Source organism: Plutella xylostella, chromosome 6 (assembly GCF_932276165.1).
Source record: "Plutella xylostella chromosome 6, ilPluXylo3.1, whole genome shotgun sequence".
NCBI lineage: Eukaryota > Metazoa > Arthropoda > Insecta > Lepidoptera > Plutellidae > Plutella > Plutella xylostella.
This window is the reverse complement of record NC_063986.1, coordinates 753,864-773,445: the sequence shown is the minus strand read 5'-3', so window position 1 is coordinate 773,445 and position 19,582 is coordinate 753,864. Positions and strand designations below refer to the sequence as shown.

The 19,582-nt window shown below is 38.7% G+C and overlaps 1 protein-coding gene across 1 annotated transcript; it reads right to left on the bottom strand.

The window, feature by feature from the left end:
• Positions 1-468: 468 nt before the first annotated feature.
• On the bottom strand, positions 469-14,512 carry LOC105389979 (pyruvate dehydrogenase E1 component subunit beta, mitochondrial). Its single transcript, XM_048621727.1, has 8 exons — positions 14,122-14,512; positions 13,294-13,447; positions 12,036-12,222; positions 11,260-11,382; positions 10,623-10,724; positions 9,980-10,099; positions 3,358-3,538; positions 469-714 (listed from the first exon to the last, which is right to left on the bottom strand). Exons 1-8 carry the CDS (start codon positions 14,325-14,327, stop codon positions 690-692), a joined length of 1,098 nt encoding a protein of 365 aa, XP_048477684.1. The 5' UTR covers positions 14,328-14,512; the 3' UTR covers positions 469-689.
• Between the last annotated feature and the right edge of the window lie 5,070 nt (positions 14,513-19,582).

Genomic DNA, 19,582 nt, shown 5'->3' with positions numbered 1-19,582 from the left:
GGTCTACGTCCAGCGTCCCGCGTGCCCGCTGATCCATCACTGTGACATGACTCGCTCCCTTGATACAGACGTGGGCTCGCGACATGACATATTCTAGCGAGTTGTGCCTAGTAGACTGGCAGTTAAAAGAATATAAGTAAATAATTTGATGAATAGGTTAGTGTTCTACAATTAATACTAAAGAACTCACCAAAGTAAAAGTCCATAGGAACATGTGATCTCTCTCTCTCATTTAGCGAAACGGGAAAATGTAAACTGGCTAATTAGCTTACCTTGTTTTTATAAAACAAACTTCAGACATTTCAGCAAAATTAAAACTTTTCCGCGAACTAGTGACAACTAGCGCCATCTCTGTTGTTTCAGTGAAATCAGATTCTTATTTTAAGTAAAGTTGGTAACTTACAGTTTCAATGATCTAATTTGGGTAGATGGCGCTTTACAATCTATGGTTGAAATTAAAAGACGGTGAAAGTTTTACTAATAAATAACATTTATTTAAATAACGATTTCACTAGTATAAATTTCCATTCACAATCATAATACAGCTTGATATATCCAATATCATGTGTAACAGGCAGTGAGAATTATTCACCCAAAACAACATGGAAATAAAAAGTATGTACAATATAATTTAAAAAAATCTCTGGAATTCGTGTTCAATTATTTTTCTTTGCTAGAGATTCCTACCACTATTGCGCTGCCGAATTGCTGATTCTGGAACAAAAGAAAGACAGTAATTTAATTTCGCTCGCAGAAAAAAGAAAAACCTATGAAAATGCTGGACAGACTCATGCTTTGCTCGTTGTCTTGCAGGGCCCCAAGTCTGCTATTGGTTACAAAAAATATCAATGAAGATATCCAATAGAGACTCCATTTCAACTCCATTGTCATTGGCCCAAAAACGGTAGTCCCTACGACTCACGGCCAGTCTCGATAAAATATAAATGCTATTGACACAGAATGACTTCTGGGTGATCGTGACGTCATCTTGGAATATTATCAGTGTTGCCGGTTTTGTCAAATTTGTAAAGCCACCATACACGGATCGTTCGACTTGGGCTTAATTTGAAGATTTTCCACACTATTTATTTAAAAGTATTAGTGTTTTATCTTATTCGATGTTTTTTAAATTCAATAATTGACGTGTTATGGCATTTAAATATATTTTTCATATATTAAACTGGCTGTATAATTAAGACCACAGGCAAAAAAAAAACTCGTCGTGTCGATATGTTGCATTTCTTATGTCAACTTTAACAACACAGAGTACATTTTAACAATTTATCGTTTTGTTCTCTGACCAACAGGGTTCCTTTTTCTGAGGTTTTGTTTTGGTTTTGTCTGTTAGTTGAGGATAAAAAAAAAGATACAGGCGAATTGAGAACCTCCTCCTTTTTTCGAAGTCGGTTATAAAACATGGCTAAAAGAATGCAATGCAATGAGTATATGAAACATATATGTATAAGTATTAGATCTTCTACCATCCAGTACAGCTATATTTTGCCAAATTATAGACGGCTCCAAACTTTAATCATAACAGATATACCATCTAGCCTGCGTTCTTTGGCTATCAGTGTAGTTAAATCCGTGGCAATCTCCTTCACCACATCCTTACTGAGGCGAAATGTCTTCACAAACTCCGAGTCCGGCAAACTCAGGAAAGGATCGACATTCCGCCTCATGAAGGCGCGATTTCGACGCCGTTCCTTCAACTCCCGACGACCTCTATCCACTCTGTCTGCTAATAATAGCATTTCCCACCGCAAATTGAAATGAATATTCCAATTCATGTTGACAACATCTGAATAAAACGTGTATCTTAGGTGTATCTGCTCAATGGCCTCACAAAGGTGATTTTTGACATATAAACCATAATGAAGCCATTGACGGAAACGTTAATAAATAGTGGACTACGCAAATTGTCACCCGAGAGACGATATCGGTGTGGCACTTGTCAGTGGACTAGCGTTTTGTTCAATGTAATATGAGTGGCTTCATGGTGGCTTCCATCCAACTTCCATCGAGCTGACACTATGGTCTTAAAAAATACAAGACTGCCAAATGTGTCATTTTTCGCTGTCGACATACAATCGACATCCAATTTTACTCTAATGCGTTTAGTAGACTTGGGGCCCAGTATGTTTGCTATTCATAGATCTGTCAATACCTACACGAGTTACATCTTGTATATTCATCCACAATTTATGAGCAATTAAAAGTACCAGGCAATCACAGCCCCAAAAGAGATCTCACTGTTTCACTGTGACACTTGCGTATTCTTCTTCAACCTAACAGCGAAAGTACCAGGCGCCCACAGCGTTGGAAGTTAGCTATGGGATGAGACTCACTCATTTGTTTGTTAACACAGTCTACAACGCCGCCACCACATTATTAGGCTGGGGCATGGGCATGGCGTATGTCATAAATATATGTATGTAAAGTCCTGCCATAAGGCATGGTCCCGTTTACACCATTCATCATCATCAGTAAAGAAGTCTGAATTCATGGCTTCAATCTAAAGGCGAAAGTACCAGGCGCCCGTACTTCCATAGGAAGCAATAACTCACTTGTTGGTCAACACAGCTTCCACCGCCGCCACCACATCATTAGGCCGGGGCAGGGCATACGTCTCTAGAGTCCTGGCATACATCATGGGCACATTTTCACCATTCATCATCATCATCAGTCCAAAAGCCGTAACTTTCACCTCAAACTAACAGCGTAACTACCAGGCGCACATAACACCACAGGAGCTCTCACTACTTGACCATGTCACCAGCTTAATCTTCCACAATCTAACAGCGAAAGTACCAGGCGCCCATATCAGCGTAAGAAGTTACATAGTTACTCTACTCACTTGTTGGTCAACACAGCTTCAAATGCCGCCACCACATCATTAGGCCGGGGCATGGCATACGTCTCTAAAGTCCTGGCATACGGCATGGGCACCCACCATTCATCATCATCATCATCATCGCCTTCATCAGTAAATAAGTCTGCATTTATATCCTCAATCTAAAAGCGAAAGTACCAGGCGCCCATACCAGCATAGGAAGTCACCTACTGTTCACGCCGACGCCTCCTTATTACGAGCGTCGGGCTCTATGCCCGGCGCTTTACGTTTAGAAGAAGAATATATCAATGTCAATTACGAAAATAACATCAAGAAACCACAAGATCACAATTTTATACCAATACATAATTCTAAAGTTCTAATTCTAATACCTTGTAAAATACGTTATTTAATATACTACTACGAAGAAAATCTCTACATATCTTTATTATCATCTTCACCACCGTCACCGCACGTCACCCTCGTCTTCGAGTCTTCGCCAACACCTACGCTTATATACTCACTTGTTGGTCAACACAGCTTCCACCGCCGCCACGACATCATTAGGCCGAGGAAGGGCATAAGTCTCCAGAGTCCTGGCATACGGCATGGGCACGTCGGCGCCCGTCACTCGCCACACGGGGGCGTCCAGTTCGAAGAACACGGGGGACTCCATCACTCGCGCGCAGATTTCTGCTCCGATACCTGGTTGGGGGTGAATGAGATTGTTAATATAACGGGTTTATAGACTTTATACAGGGTGTTGCAAAAAGGGTATACTAAGCCGAAAGGGGAAGAATCAGAGGGTCGTTATGAACAACTTTTGTTCTATGAGTTTTGGAAATTCGCAAGCCTAGTGCGGTTGATGTAGCCCAACACAAGCAAGCTTGTGCTGAGAGAGTTGTCGGGTAAGTGGGCAACCCTACTGTCAGATGTTTTCAAGCTGCCTGAAGGCCTCTGACTAGGCTTAACGACTGCTGCCGAAACAGCAATCAGGACACGGTTTAACGTGCCATCCATAGCACATTCAAGCGTCCATCTGACTAAGAAAGACTAAACTCTGATTTTTAATTGGAAAGAATTCTGACATTTTATAAGTGATGCTACTAAAAAAGTTCTTTACCGAAAAAATGAAAAATTGCGATCCATTTCTGGGCAATAATTTTTTCTTAATATTTTTATACAAAAAGATAAATCTAAATATTTACTTGCTCAAGTAAACTAATACAAAAATAACAAATATTTCAATATAATAGCTGTTCCCGCGAGCTTCGCTTCGCCTTAATAAGTTTTCCCGTGGGAATTCCGCGATAAAAAGTAACATATGTGTTAATCCAGGGTGTCAGCTAACTTCATTCCAAATTTCATTAAAATCGGTTCAGCCGTTTTGACGTGAAGAAATAACAAACATACACACATACATACATACATACATACATACACATATACACTTACAAACTTTCGCATTTATAATATGAAGTAGGATCACGACTCACGACCCATGTATCGAATTAATTTTAATTGCTTTATTTTATTCTTTAGCATGGCATCACTTCCTACTAAATTCAGGGATAATAAACCTTTTTAATCAATTTCAAAAAAAGATTGTCTAATCGGTAAGTACATATAATATGTTCGGTATGTATGTAAGATTATTGGAACTGCACCATATTGACATATGAAAATACGAGTATTAGGGCTAATAAACAAATATTCAAAATTGTATAAATGTTTATGTACCTATGTACGTTTATATGCTTGTTGGTATGTATGTTTGTCCACGCATATCTCCGAAACGATTGATCCGATTGTCACTATTCTTTTTGAGGGTTCCGTACCTCAAAAGGAAAAAAAGGAACCCTTATAAGATCACACTTTGTTGTCACCACCTTTTTTCTCGGAAACGGGTAAAGATATCAAGCTGATATTTCGTATAGATGTACATAATTATGATGAAATTAAAAGGAAAACTACCTCAGGTAATTAAGTATACTTGTACGGAACACTCACTGCGCGAGTCCAACTGGCTCAGTCGGGTAAGCGCCCGCTTCTCAAGCAAGAGATGCGGGTTCGAATCTCGGCGCTGACATGTAGGTAACAATGAGTTCTTTGAATTTAAGTACAATTTATACCATCGCTCTTACGGAGAAGGAAAACATCTGTGATCATATGTGAACCCACCAACACCGCAGTGGACCAGCGTGGTGGGAAATGGTCCAAGCTTAGGAAGGCACTATGGAGATGCTGGAGGCGGGTTCCGCTCATCTGGCATAATCTTTATTGACCAAAACTCATTTCGCATAACTCGTATGGTCTAAACTTTTTTGGTCGAACCATCACTTTGCCAAGACTTATGTGGCATAAGGCTCGTTTCGTCTAAAACTCTTTAGGCACAATCTTTAAACACCTAAGTTTCGTTTCCTCAAATTTATGTTCGTCTATACCTATGTATAATCTTGTTTCTCCTAATGTTATCTTAATAAATAATATATTAAGTATGTAGTAAATGTACAAATTGTGGTATTTTTCTCCTACATCCCGAAAATCACGATATTATATGATAAAAAAATCGAAAGTTAACGACCAATATAATTATTACAAACCCCATGAGATCGAAGCCTAAAAATAGGTGCGACGACGAGCAAAGCGAGGAGGAGCGTGTTAGGTGCACATGTTCATCAAAACCAAAGCGGAGCGCAGCGAAGCGGAGCGGAGCGTTTTCCAAACAGCGGAAACAATACAAGGCACCAGTTTGCGCTATGTAGGGAGACGCTCCGTCAAAGTTAACTTGGCAAACTTCGTCAAGTCTTCTCGTCGCCCATACCACAAAGTCTCAAGACGAAAGTCTTTGATCAGTGTGTCCTACCGGTTATGACCTATGGGGCTAAAACGTGGACACTTACTGTGGGACTGGTTCACAAACTGAAGGTCACTTCCACCGAGCTATGGAAAGAGCTATGCTTGGAGCTATGCTTGAAAGATCGCATCCGGAACGAAGTAATCTGACAGAGAACTAAAGTCACCGACATAGCTCACCGAGTTAGTAAGCTTATTTTTTTATTTTACAAAAATAGACACCCCAACAGCACATATGATCATACATTATCAAGACATAATTAAAGGTATTATTATTCTATCTATGCACCAATTACAGGCGTGCAACAGCATTCAAAAGGACTATCGTAAACAGTAATTTAAAATTTAAATAAAATTATTATTAACATGCAAAATCTAAACTAAAATATACAATATTTAAAGCCATGTACAATAGAATTATAATATACATATATTTACAAACCTAAATTACTTAAATGAATCACACATGAAATTAAAAATAAATTAAGAATATATACAAATAAAATCTGTCTTAGGAATAAAATATCTAAAATTAAATTAAATCAAATCAAATTAAAATTAAATCAAATATGAAAAATTATGTTGCATAAGTTATTTGAAAATTAATGGTGATATTATGGTTGCAGCAGTTTCTTCTTCCAAACAATAGGGGAGTCATTATAAATATCTAAGTTATATTTCGATTCTAACTCATTGTAGCACCTTTCAAACCGGTTTATCGGGGAAAATTTACCAAGTTGGGTTCGAGAGAAAGAAGGAGTAAATGTTTTTGTTTCCCTGCACTTTCGTTGATTATGTTTGGGCACTGTGAAATTAATTTCCATCAGTAAGTTGGGCTCAGACATAGTACCACTCAGCAATTTATGCAGACAGTTAAGGTCATGGTAGTCTCGTCTATGTTTAAGAGAATGCATTTTGAAGTAGCTTAGTCTATCCTCGTAGGAGCAGCGAGTATTAATATCAGAATTATTTGATTTAAATGCTAGAAACCTAGTGAATGATCTTTGTACTCTTTCTAGTCGATCGATGTGCACCTGGTATGAAGGGTTCCAGATCTGGCAGCCGTACTCGAGACGTGATAGAACTAAAGCATTGTAAAGTGTTTTAAAACTTTGAATCCTTTTAAATCCTTTAGCCATGCGCTTAATAAAGCCTAACATTTTGTTGCTTGACTTAGCAACATGCTCTATATGGCTGATAAAGTTCAATTTCGAATCAAGAATGATGCCCAAATCCCTTATCGTATTTACTTCTTGTAAAACAGTGGCATCCAGAGTATAATTAGATAGCAAAGGGAGTCTTTTGCGAGTAAATTTTATATGGAAGCATTTGCTTGCATTCAATTTCATTCGGTTAATGGTGCACCAGTTGTTTATGTTGTCCAAATCATTCTGCAGTAGCTGAGAGTCTGTTTCAGAGTTAATTTGTTTATAGAGTTTAAGATCATCAGCAAATAGAAGACATTTGCTGTGCTTGATTACTGATACAATATCGTTGATAAATATATTAAATAATAAGGGCCCAAGATGCGAGCCCTGAGGTACACCTGATGTAGAAAAATATGGCTCTGAGCAGCAACCATCCTTGGCTACGCGTTGGCTGCGATCTGTCAGATAAGATTTGAACCAACCCCACATCTCACCAGTAATCCCAAAGTTGTAGCGCATTTTATGCAATAGAACATTGTGATCAACCTTATCAAAGGCGCTACTGAAGTCTGTGTAGATTGCGTCAGTTTGGTTACCAGAATCAATTGAGTATGTGAGATCGGTAATAAAGGACAATAGATTTGTTGTTGTCGACTTTCTAGGCACAAAACCATGTTGCAGAGGAGAAAGTAACGTTTTCACATGACTATGTAACACAGGATAAACCAAACTCTCAAAGACCTTGGAAAATATTGCCAACAGTGAAACAGGTCTGTAATTTCCAACATTAGAAGCATCGCCTTTTTTATAAATAGGTACCACCATAGCTTCTTTCCAGAATTTAGGGAAAGTAGATGTTTTCATAGACCGATTGAAAATTAATGATAGAGGTAGTGCTAAACTTCTCGAACATCTTTTGACAAATACAGACGGGATCCCGTCAGGGCCTGCTCCCTTACTGGGGTCGAGAGATCCCAGAGCTTTTAGGACGGAATTTTCTGTGACTTTAAATTTGGAGAGAGTTGAGGAATTGGATTCGTTCCCAATTGAATAACCAGATCTATCAGCCACCGGCAAGAAAGTCGCAGAAAAATGACTTGCAAAAAGGTCGCAAATGTCTTTATTGCTATCAACAGTTGTATCTCCAAGACTCATACTACAAGGATATTCTGATTTACCATGCCGCGATTCCTTAACAAATGACCAAAAATTTTTAGGACAATTCACTAGGCTGCTCTCCACTGACTCCAGAAAATGTCTATAGTCGATCTTGATTTTATTATGGACTCTTGACCGAAGTAACTCAAACTCTAAACGGTCGCGCGGATTCTTAGTTTTCTTAAAAATAAGACGTTTCCTCTCTTTTTCACGTAGCATTTTTAACAATGAGGTACTAAACCAAGAGGGATGGTTGCCTGAACGAGACCTGGCCTTAGGTATGTTATTTTCAATTATAGATTCAACCGACAAGTAAAATGCTGCCACCATACTATCCACATTGTCACAAGATTCCAATAATGACTGCCAATCAATCTGACTAAGTTTTTCATTAACTATGGAATACTCAGCCTTTTTAAAATTGTATTTAGCGAATTTTTTCGTCTTAGATACTTTATTGGTAGCAATACGGCCATTAGCAACTTCCAATTCCAATGGAGGGTGGTGTTTCCCGACGTGGCAAAGGGGATCAAGTGATAAGCTTACTGTTGGGCCCGCAAAATTACATAAGATCAAATCTAAGGTGTTGTAATTGCCATTGACCGTATTATTCAGTTGGTACAGGTTATTCTGAGACATAAAATCAAAAAGTGATAGAGCTTTACCCATACTACATGAGGACGGGTTACACCAAAGACCAGAAACGTCAAGCGTCCACTTAATTGCACTTATATTGAAATCACCAAAGATCATAACTTTACCCTTGTAGTTACATAATTTATCACACAATTGATCGAAATACCTGTTGTACACTGACACATTGGAGTCCGGGGGGATATATACAGCACTTATTTTAAATAATTCTCCACTCGAATCAGTCACTGAAACCCATACATCTTCCGGTCCAGATGTGACCAGCCCATTGCTTAAGTGGCAATGGGCTGGTCACATCTGTCGAAGAACCGATGACCGATGGGGTAAACGTGTTCTGCTGTCTTACTCCCAGCGATGAGTCGCTGACACAATTTCACCTGTATCGCTAATTTGGTACCACCACCGCACATTTTAGACGCACAGTTTGCTGTGACGTCACGCAAGCCAGTCAGTGCACACAATACAATTTTATAGAGCGACATCTCTTTTTTTTACCTCTATTCAAATACGAACGCAACATCGCCCTGACATCGGCGCGGCTACCGTTTCAAAAATAATTACTAGTTGTTTTTAGATATATTTTCTACGACAGCGATAATTATATAAGATAATTGAGATTATCTTTAATTGTATTTTTCACTGTTTGTAATATATTTAGGTAGGTACGGTAATTATTTCTCACCGAAGGTAAATCCCCTTTTAATTTGGAGCGCCGCACTTAATAAAATGGATACAGGGACTAAAAAAAAATATATTATAGTCTCAGATGTCCAGACTCGTATTGAAAAAGTGCCCAGCCCAAAAAGGTTTGTGATCTCTGATTTGTCTAAAATTGATAACTGTCAGAATTCCGTAAGATTACTAATAACAGTGTAACTGCCACTTTCAATAACTCTATCGATAACTGACAGTTACTTTCATACAATTTTGACAGAATGCAACTTTTTATCTATCAAAGTCGTATGATAGTAAGTGTCAGCTATCGGTAGATAGAACTAAAGTCACCGACATAGCTCACCGAGTTAGTAAGCTTATGTGGCAGTGGGCTGGTCACATCTGTCGAAGAACCGATGACCGATGGGGTAAACGTGTTCTGGAGTGGAGGCCGCGACTAGCCAAACGTAGTGTGGGACGCCCTACGGCTAGATGGGGTGACGACTTGCGAAAGGTGGCTGGTTATGATTGGATGCGAAAAGCTAAAGATCGCATCCAGTGGCGGGCTTTGGGAGAGGCCTACGTCCAGCAGTGGACTGCTATAGACTGATGATGATGATCGGTAGATAGAGTTATTGAAACTGGCAGTAAGAAGTAGTAAATATCCAATACTGACCGGACTGCGGCCAGCCCTGCTCCACAGTGATCAGATGGTGCGTCTTGGCCACGGACTGCGCGATGCTCTGGAAGTCTAAAGGACGCACCGAGCGCAGGTTTATCACCTCCGCTTCTATACCTAGAATTATAGTTAGATATAGGCATAAGTGTTCATATATATATATAGGTTTCATAGGAAGACAGGTATTTATTATTTGGTGTAAAAAGTGTAAAACAAGGAAATACTCTCCTTAAGATTATAATAAATAAATAAATAATCTTTATTATCTATTATGATCACAGCAAAGCTGTGGTATTTTAATTAATGTAGGCGATAACCAGTGGATAATCAAAATTCTTTGGATAATACCTCACCTGTACCTAACTGTTTTGTCTGGAGCTACAAAAGCTCTTTGAACCGTTAAATAATAGCAAATTTTCAAATAAATCAAGAGCAAAGTGCAATTTTGTGTAGCTGTCGATTATTGTTTTGAAATTATGATTATGAGCGAACAACCGAACATCACTGTATTCTGGATGGATAAGACTCGACTCGCTCCATTGACTTCGCTCGGTCCGTCGGTCCTGACTTTTGAACTGACGCCTATATCTCCAAGGGAACTTAAATTAGTCTTATATTGGTCAAGTAAAGTGAAGTGTACCTTTCCCAGCCAGTTCGTTGGCAGCCTGCAGCGCGGTGTCGGTGGCCTTGCCGGCGCACACCAGCGTCACGTGCGACCCCGCGCGCTCGATCTTAGCCTTGCCTGGGGAGAGGGAGAGAGAGAATAAGTTGTGAGATATTATATTATTACGTCGAGCCTTGACTGGGGAGAGAGAGAGAGAGGGATAGAATATGTTGTGAGATATATTATTATGTCGAGCCTTGCCTAGAGAGAGAGAATAACATGTAATGTAAACTAACTGTAACTGTGGTTAACTAGTAGTAAGTAGGGGATGATTGTGGATTGGGGAGCGTGACATTTCTACGGGTATAAGATTTTATTTAATTTTCCAGTGTGACAGCAGTAGCTTTGCAAGTAGCGCGAAATAAGTTTGGTAGCGAAGTCACAGATATACTCTGAAAGTGTGTCGACAGTTTACTTCTAGTAAGTACTATTTAAGTAGGTACTCATCATTATTATTACAATGTATAGGAAGAAATAGTAACTTGCAGCTGTATAAACATTCAGAGCAGTTGAAGTACACACAATTATGGCATATAAATTTGTTGATAAGCCATTCTATGGATTTTGAACTGCCCTCGGCCAGCTCACTATAATGCTGATGCTGCAGACTCACCGATGGGCACGAGGAAGTCGGGCGACTGCGCCTCGTCGCTCATCTCGAAGGGCACTCCGTACAGCAGCTCGTCCTCAAGGAACACCACTGGGTCCGGGTCGCGGATGGCTGACTTTAGGAGACCTGTGGAGATGAGATATAAAACTTTAGATTGAGATAAGCGGATGTCACTAAAATTAATCTGTGGGAACTCAGGGACGAAAATTTGCCCATGTATGTATTGGTTTCAACTTCTTACATAACAAACTTCATAAATGGACTTGTGAAAGATATCCATACTTACAAAACTTTCACCACCAGTTCTGTTTATCTTTGGCTTTGGATATCTCCAAAAGGCTTGCAAAGGAAAGTATGCGCTTATAAGGTTCCAGATTAAGAGCGGTGGTAGCTCAGTCGGGTGAGTGCCCGCTTCTCAATCAGGAGATGCGGGTTCGAATCCCGGCGCTGACATGTACCAATGAGTTCTTTGAATTTATGTACAATGTATACCATCGCTCTTACGGTGAAGGAAAAACATCGTGAGGAAACCTGCATATCTAGATTTAGCACATCAATCTAGATATGTGAACCCACCAACCCGCAGTGGACCAGCGTGGTGGGAAATGGTCCAAGCTTAGGAAGGCAGTTTAGACCTTGGGGATATGCACAAAGGTTCCATTCGAGAGAGCCAGGTGCAGGTACTTACACCCCCACAGAGAATAGAATAGAATAGAATAGAAGGTTCCAGATTTCTTTATGTATAAAATAGAATAGCCTAGAATAGTGATGTCCCGTACCTTTAGCGTCCTCGCTAGAGTATGGCATCAGCACCTTCAGCCCGGGGCAGTGGCTGTACCAGGCGCCGAAGCACTGTGAGTGCTGCGCGGCCACGCCGGACGCGGCGCCGTTGGGCCCGCGGAACACGATGGGGACTGGCTTAGTGCCCGCTGACATGTAGAAGGTTTTCGCCGCTGAGTTTATCACCTGGGGAGCGATTGAGTGAGATTAGTTTGTTGGCCACTAGGGCTCAGTGGTGGACTAGGCCTAAAACCCTCTTGAAAGGAGACCCATGCTCCAGCAGTGGGGATGTGATGGGTTGAGTTGAGATGATGAAGTTTGATTATATTGGTACAGTTATTCATAACTTTTGTTTTATGTAGCCTCTTTTTCCAACTCTTTAGGCATCTTTATGAACTATCCAGTATCCATAGTTAGCGCTCCTTTGCCTCTTGTGTCCCTTCATAACCAATATTATGTCGTTTGGTTCCTCTACCATCTCAATAAAGAAAAATATGATTTTGTACAAAGTTGTGATATCCTAATAATAATATACAACATATTTTTGGTATGGTTTATTGATAAATGTAAGGGGTTAACGAATTCAATACAGACACTACAGTCCAGTCTTTACTCAAGGTCATTTGAATGTTATCATTATTTACACTGTATGACGTCAAATGTAAAATCTGATTGGCAGAAACTACATGTCTCCTACATTCTTGATTTGAGATAAAATGATAAGATTTTTAGCTTTATTTGCTCACTTGATATTGCTGCATTGGCTATTCACTGCTCATAAGAATTTTGTGATGTCAAGTTCTGTTTTAAATTGTATACTTACTTTGCTTTTGAAGCTAGTTAGGACAGGAGATCCTTGAGTGTGATTGGTTGAAGGTCCTTATTATTATGAGGTTATCATGTCCATTAAAAGCAATCAGCTATAACAAGATCATTCAGCAATCATGCACTATCATAATCATAACATACAAGCATGCCAAACCTTACTTACTAACTAAAATAGTAAAAATATTATATTAATTGTTGATTTTCACTCAAAAACAGTACACAATATGTAGGTACTTAGGTACATGCTGCTACTTTTAGAACATTTAGATGTGGTGTACCCACCAACCCGCGATGGACCAGTGGGAGATAGAGTGAAATGCTCCAAGCTTAGGATGGTGGTTCAGAGGTCAGGGCATGAACAACGGTTCCATTTGAGAAAGCCAGGTGCAGGTACTAACAGCCTCACAGAGAATAAATACATGTACTTACATGGTCAATAGCCTGCATGGAGAAGTTGAATGTCATGAACTCGCAGACGGGTCTGAGGCCAGCGAAGGCGGCTCCCACGGCAATACCAGCAAACCCTGACTCGGTGATAGGGGTGTCAATCACCCTCTTGTCCCCGTGCTTCTTCCATAGCCCTCTGGAATGTTTTTAATAAAACTGTTAGCTAGTTTTATGTACCATGGGATCTAAGATTTCATTATTATTCTGCTAATTTACTGTGTAGTGTTATTGTATTGTTTTAACTTGGAGATTACATAAATATTATTCCAGATAGCTGATCTCTCAAGGGTGGCTCTTGCTTGACATAACCAAACAAATGAGAGCAATCAGGTAATCAATTTACAGTATGTATAAAGTGAACCCACTGGATATATCAAATCAGTATGAAGAAAGTTAGAACCCCACTCATATTTGTTTTAGTTTATGTATAGTATAGTGGTATAACCCCAATCACAATTTATTGATAGATTGTCAGTGCCATGGCCAAAGATGACTGTTTTGTAAACAAACACAGATTTACCAAAACTGATCATCACACTACATCAATTACAGGAACTTACATGATTATCTACAATGCAAGTCTCATAACCTCCAAGTAATGTATTTATCAACAAACCAACAAGCAAGTACTTCTTGGTTATATAATGCACAGAGGAAACATCACTTTGCTCTTGACTTGAACTCTAAACTAACCCCAAACTTACTCACACCAAATCTATTCAAACACTGCTAAACTCCCAGCTTTTAGACCAATGAGGATCTTAAGATACTTGGTCAGAAACAGGTTAGTAATTGGTGGAAACACCTCACCTCGTAACTTTGTAAGCACCGTCGTACTCTGCGACTTCCTCGCCCATCACGAACACCGTCTCGTCGCGGTCCATCTCCTCATGCAGGGCCTGGTTGAGGGCATCTCGCACCGCCACCGGCTTCGCAGCCACCCTCGACGTGGAAAACGCACGACGGGAGAACCGCGACAGAAGGTCCACGATTACCGGTGAAGATTTCAACGCCATTTTAAAACGAATAGCACACTTTCTCACTGGTTTCGAAAACTGTGATGTTGTAACTAACTATTTAAAGACTAAGCTATTGTCTTTTCGGTCTATTTTGCATGAAAAATGGATTTTGGAAAATGATTTCAAAAGTGAAGGATGAATGGAGGTCGTAAATGAATGAACGCTAGCACGCTGAAGTTCGCGCAGATGTCAATGTCAATGTGACATTGAAACTGAACGATGTCAGCGTTTCGTTACTCAGAACAAGGACTAAGTTTGTGCAGCGTTCAGGTATTGTTTTTTTTTCCCTAGTTTTTTGGGTAGCCAGCATGGAAGTAATAAGTACTACATATTACTTATATGGTGGCAAGTTGTTTCACTGATCTCACCGTTCGTTTTGCCTTACTGGTCACTGTCGATGTCGGGCCACAGTTATTGGCTAGACCAAGAAACATAATACTTCGCTAAGGCTATACCATGGCTCTCGGCTCTCCCAAGGAGCACGATTAGCAACATCGTCCTAGGTCTTCGTCATACAGTCACTACAGGCTCCCTATCTAGTGTAAGTCACTGTCGTCGGTCCGGTGGCTGTAGGTGTAGGGGGTTCTATAAGTACTAATAATACACACACACACTCACGCCTTGTACTAATGTACTCCCTTGCGGGGTAGGCAGAGGTGCATTATAATAATAATATCCATTTATTTCAGGCATCAATGGCCCATAGTATAAAATAGGTACACAAATACATTTTAAAATAAATCAAACAATATTAATATATACTCTAGAAACTTATATATAAAAACTAAAATTAACTAAACTCTAGCACTATTATCAGGGGGTTTAATAGTCTGTTTGGCCTCCCTGTATCGGCGGAACACTATCCCCGCAGGCCAGAAGTTTTTATCCAGCAGAACCTTCTGCTGGGCCGCGGGAATCCGGATACGGAACGACTTGAAGTCCGTCTGCTTGGCGGACTGCAGCCTCTCGATCGCCAGCACCTGGACTGGCTGTTCGGTGCGGCCGACACTCCTCTCCTTAATATAGCGCACGATGTTATCATGCTGCATTCACTTTTCGCCATAATAATATGCTCGTAAATGTATAGTAACGTACGTAGTACTTATAGGTAACGATTAAGGAAAACCTATTTATACTAAAATTAAAATACACTAGCGCATTTCCTATGAAGTATGCCTAATGTACTACCTCAACATAATGTCAGTGTTTGTTTGTTTTGTCCCATTAACAAAGAGCCGGGACCTCAGCATGATTTCACACTTATCCAGGTTTCACTGTACCTACCTAACTATAAGACTTCTGAAAAATGTGTAGGTTAGTACCTACTTACTTAATTTAGGCCAAGGTTGCGAGTGTGTGTAAACATTTAATGACCGGATAAACTTCGCCGGTCAGTGGTCCGGAATAGTCCTGATCCGGAAGATCCGGGCGTATGGCAGGCTCATTTCTTGCTGTGCTATGGATTAGGAACCCATTATTGATGCATTTTATTTATTGATATTTTGTATCTTAATTTAAAAAAAAAAAAAAAAAAAAAAAACACGCACTCACGCCTTGTAGGCAGAGGTGCATTGCTGCACCCACTTTTCGCCAGAGTGTTATGTTAGTCCCAATGTAATAGGGGGCGGGCCTATTGCCATTTTACGGGCACATCCAAGACCCGAGAACAAATATCTGTGTTTAAACAAATATCTGCCCCAGCCGGGAATCGAACCCGGGACCATCGGCTCAGTAGTCAGGGTCACTAACCACTACGCCATTCGGTCGTCTTAATTAAAGTGAGCTTTTTTAAACACTTAACTACCTTCAAACACAAAGAACTTAGTAGGTAATTAATTATGTACCTACTAACTTAAAATTTAAGTAGATAACTTAACTAATATAGTAACGTCGAATGGTTTAGTCGTCGTAGTGGTTAGTAACCCTGACTTCTGAGCCGAAGGTACCGGGTTCGATTCCCGGCTGGGGCAGATATTTGTTTAAACACAGATATTTGTTCTCGGGTCTTGGATGTGCCCGTAAAATGGCAATAGGCTCGCCCCCTATTACATTGGGACTACCTAGCATAAACACTGGCGAAAAGTGGGTGCAGCAATGCACCTCTGCCTACCCCGCAAGGGAGTACATTAGTACAAGGGGTGAGTGTTTATATTATATATATTATATATTATTTTATAGTAACGTAAGTAAGTAAAGCAAGTAAGCCTACCTAGGTATATTTAGATAAAATAAGTAAGTACAACAGAGGTGAACTTTTATTGATGTGAATAACTCATTGGTTTCTCGGTCGGGCCACAATAAATCACATATTTTGTCTATGTTAACTAGGCTGAAACTAACATCCTAGAACAGTTCAATAGCCCTTCATATCTATGTACCTAGTACCTATACCTACCACGCATCTGCCTAGGTGTTTACTGAGATTCAATCTAAACGGATTAGATAAATTTCCATTTTAAGCGCCTAGTAGATTATATAATATTATACGGGGATATACCTAGATACCTACCTACTCTATTAGAAACTACATCACTATCAAGGGCGTACCCAGGATTTCAGCTAGGGGGGGGCAGCTCATACCGGTTTCTAGATGATGGTTGGTCGGGTATATTTTAAACAAAAAATTGTGATATTAAAAATGTGATAGAGAACTAATAAGAACAATAATTAATGACATTAATAACATTACGGTTATGATGTACTTATGTTCATTTATTTTATGCTTTTATTTTTATTTTCGGCTGTACCATTTTAAAACATAGTAAGCCAAACTATGAGACAAAATGTTCAGAAGAGCCAAAAAAAAATTGTCATCTCAATGGTAAAACTATGATACACATCTGAACGAATGTTAGCTTAAAAGAAGTGGCTTGACATACAATACGGCTGTCCCATTTTAAAACACAGTAACAGCCATGAGACAAAATGTTCAGGAGAGCCAAAAAACGTTTTTGTACCTTCATTTCAATGCCCTGGTAAAACTATGATAGATATCTGAACAAATGTAAGCTTAAAAGAAGCGGCAGAACCTAGGCTTTATATACAATACTATTTCATTTAAATATGACTAAAATTGTTGCTGTAATGCACAAAAGAAAACACTTACTAGGTTTTATATGGTTTTCTCACCCTAAAACCGCCCTCACTGACCATTTCATAACCTAGTAAGGGCCATTATTGTGTCATTTAAGACAAGTTAAGTATATTGAAATTGCAATAATTGCGTAATAATTTCATTTTTTATATGTTTGGGATCCTTCACATATTATAAATCCAATTTTGCAGCACTTTTACACGACGGCACTATAAGTAATAGCTGAAATACGGGCATATTTTTATGTTTGTTTTTTTGTTTTATGTAAATGAATTAAATAGCCATATTCAGAAGGCTCTAACATGAAAATTATTTATGGCTGCCTCCAATTAGACAATATTTCCTAAATTTCTATCTAAAAATCAGTTTTATAACTTGTTTTTTTTTTTGTTTATGCAAAATAGGGCTAGTAGAAAGGTTCTAACGAGAAAGGTCTGTATAGCTTTTATAAAGAAGACAAAATTTACTTATGTTCTACTTTTAATTCAACTCTCTAGGTTTCATTGGTGCAAAGATACAGGTTCTGAAATGTCTGATATTTTGTTCGAAAAAAGTGTTAGTAATAATGTATGCCATTTGTGACTTACTAAAATTAACGGACGAAAATAGTCCTTTGCTGACCATTTCAAAACCTAGTAAGCGCCATTGACCATTTTAAAACCTAGTAAGTCATTTTCACTTACTGTGTTTTAAAATGGTTGGTGGCTCTTACTATGTTTTGAAATGGTTTTCGTGGCATTTTTGATTTCGCAGGGTGGAGTTACTAGGTTTTTAGAAATTTTATTTTCGTTTCTAAGCGGTTTTTTGATATTCTGACAATGCAGTTTTGTGCGGAATCGCCTAAAATAATGTATAAATCAAAGACCCGTTTTTTTTAAAAGTTGGCGGTTACTGTGTTTTGAAATGGGACAGCCGATCTATTTCATTTAAATATGACTAATATTGTTGCTGTAATGCACAAAAGAAAACACAAACTAGGTTTTACATGGTTTTCTGATCCCAAAACCGCTCTGACTGACCATTTCATAACCTAGTAAGGGCCATTATTGTGTCATTTAAGACAAGTTAAGTAGGTATATTGAAATTACAATTATTGTGGTATCGCTAAATTTTTTATATGTTTGGGATCCTTCACATAATATAATACAAATTTTGCAGCACTTTTATACAGCCGTACTATACCTAAGTACTTAATAGCACAAATAACCGTATATTTTTACGTTTTTGTTTTATCTAAATTTAAATAAACTAAATAGCCATAGTAAGAAGACTCTGACATGAACATTATTTATGACTGCCTTAAAATAGACAATATTGCTTAAATTTTAAGCTAAAAATCTGTTTTCTATCTTATAGGTTGAGATTTTTTTATTTTTTATGCAAAATAGGACTAGTAAAAAGTTTCTGACGAGAAAGGTCTATATAGCTTTAATAAAGAAGAAAATATTTTTTTATGTTCTACTTTTAATTCAACTTTCTAGGTCTCATTGGTTCAAATATACGGGTTCTGAAATACCTACCTGATATTTTATTCGAAAAAAGTGTAATAATGTTTGTGCCTTATACTAAAAATAAAGCTCGAAAACCACCATTCCATTGCTGACCATTTGAAAACCTAGTATGAGCCATTGACCATTTTAAAACATAGTTAGTAAAGTAAAAATTAAAGTGGTTGGTTGCTCTTACTAGGGTTTGAAATGGTTTTTCTGCCATTTTTTTGACAGGGTGGACTTAGTAGGTTTTTGAAATTTAATTTCTGTTTCTATGCCGTTTCTTGATATTCTGACAATGCAGTTTTGTGCGCTATAGCTTAAAATAATGCATAAATCAAAGACCCGTTTTCTTTCAAATATGGCACTTACTAGGTTTTGATATGGTAAAGCCGTATTAAAGAGACACATCGAGATTGTTTACATTTTGTCTCAGAAGAAGTTGAATAGGTTGTATAGAACGTTCTTCGTGTTATTGTTATTCAATACAAGATGTCGCGATTGATCGTATAAATTGATGCTATTTTTATTTACTGGAAAAGTACTATCGTCCGTAATAACATAGCACTAGAATACTGTTGTTTTCTCCGAATTATATTCGGCTTTAATCCTTGATGGCTCTGATTGTCTCGTAGAGAGCGGAAACTATGTTTACGAAAATTACTTTT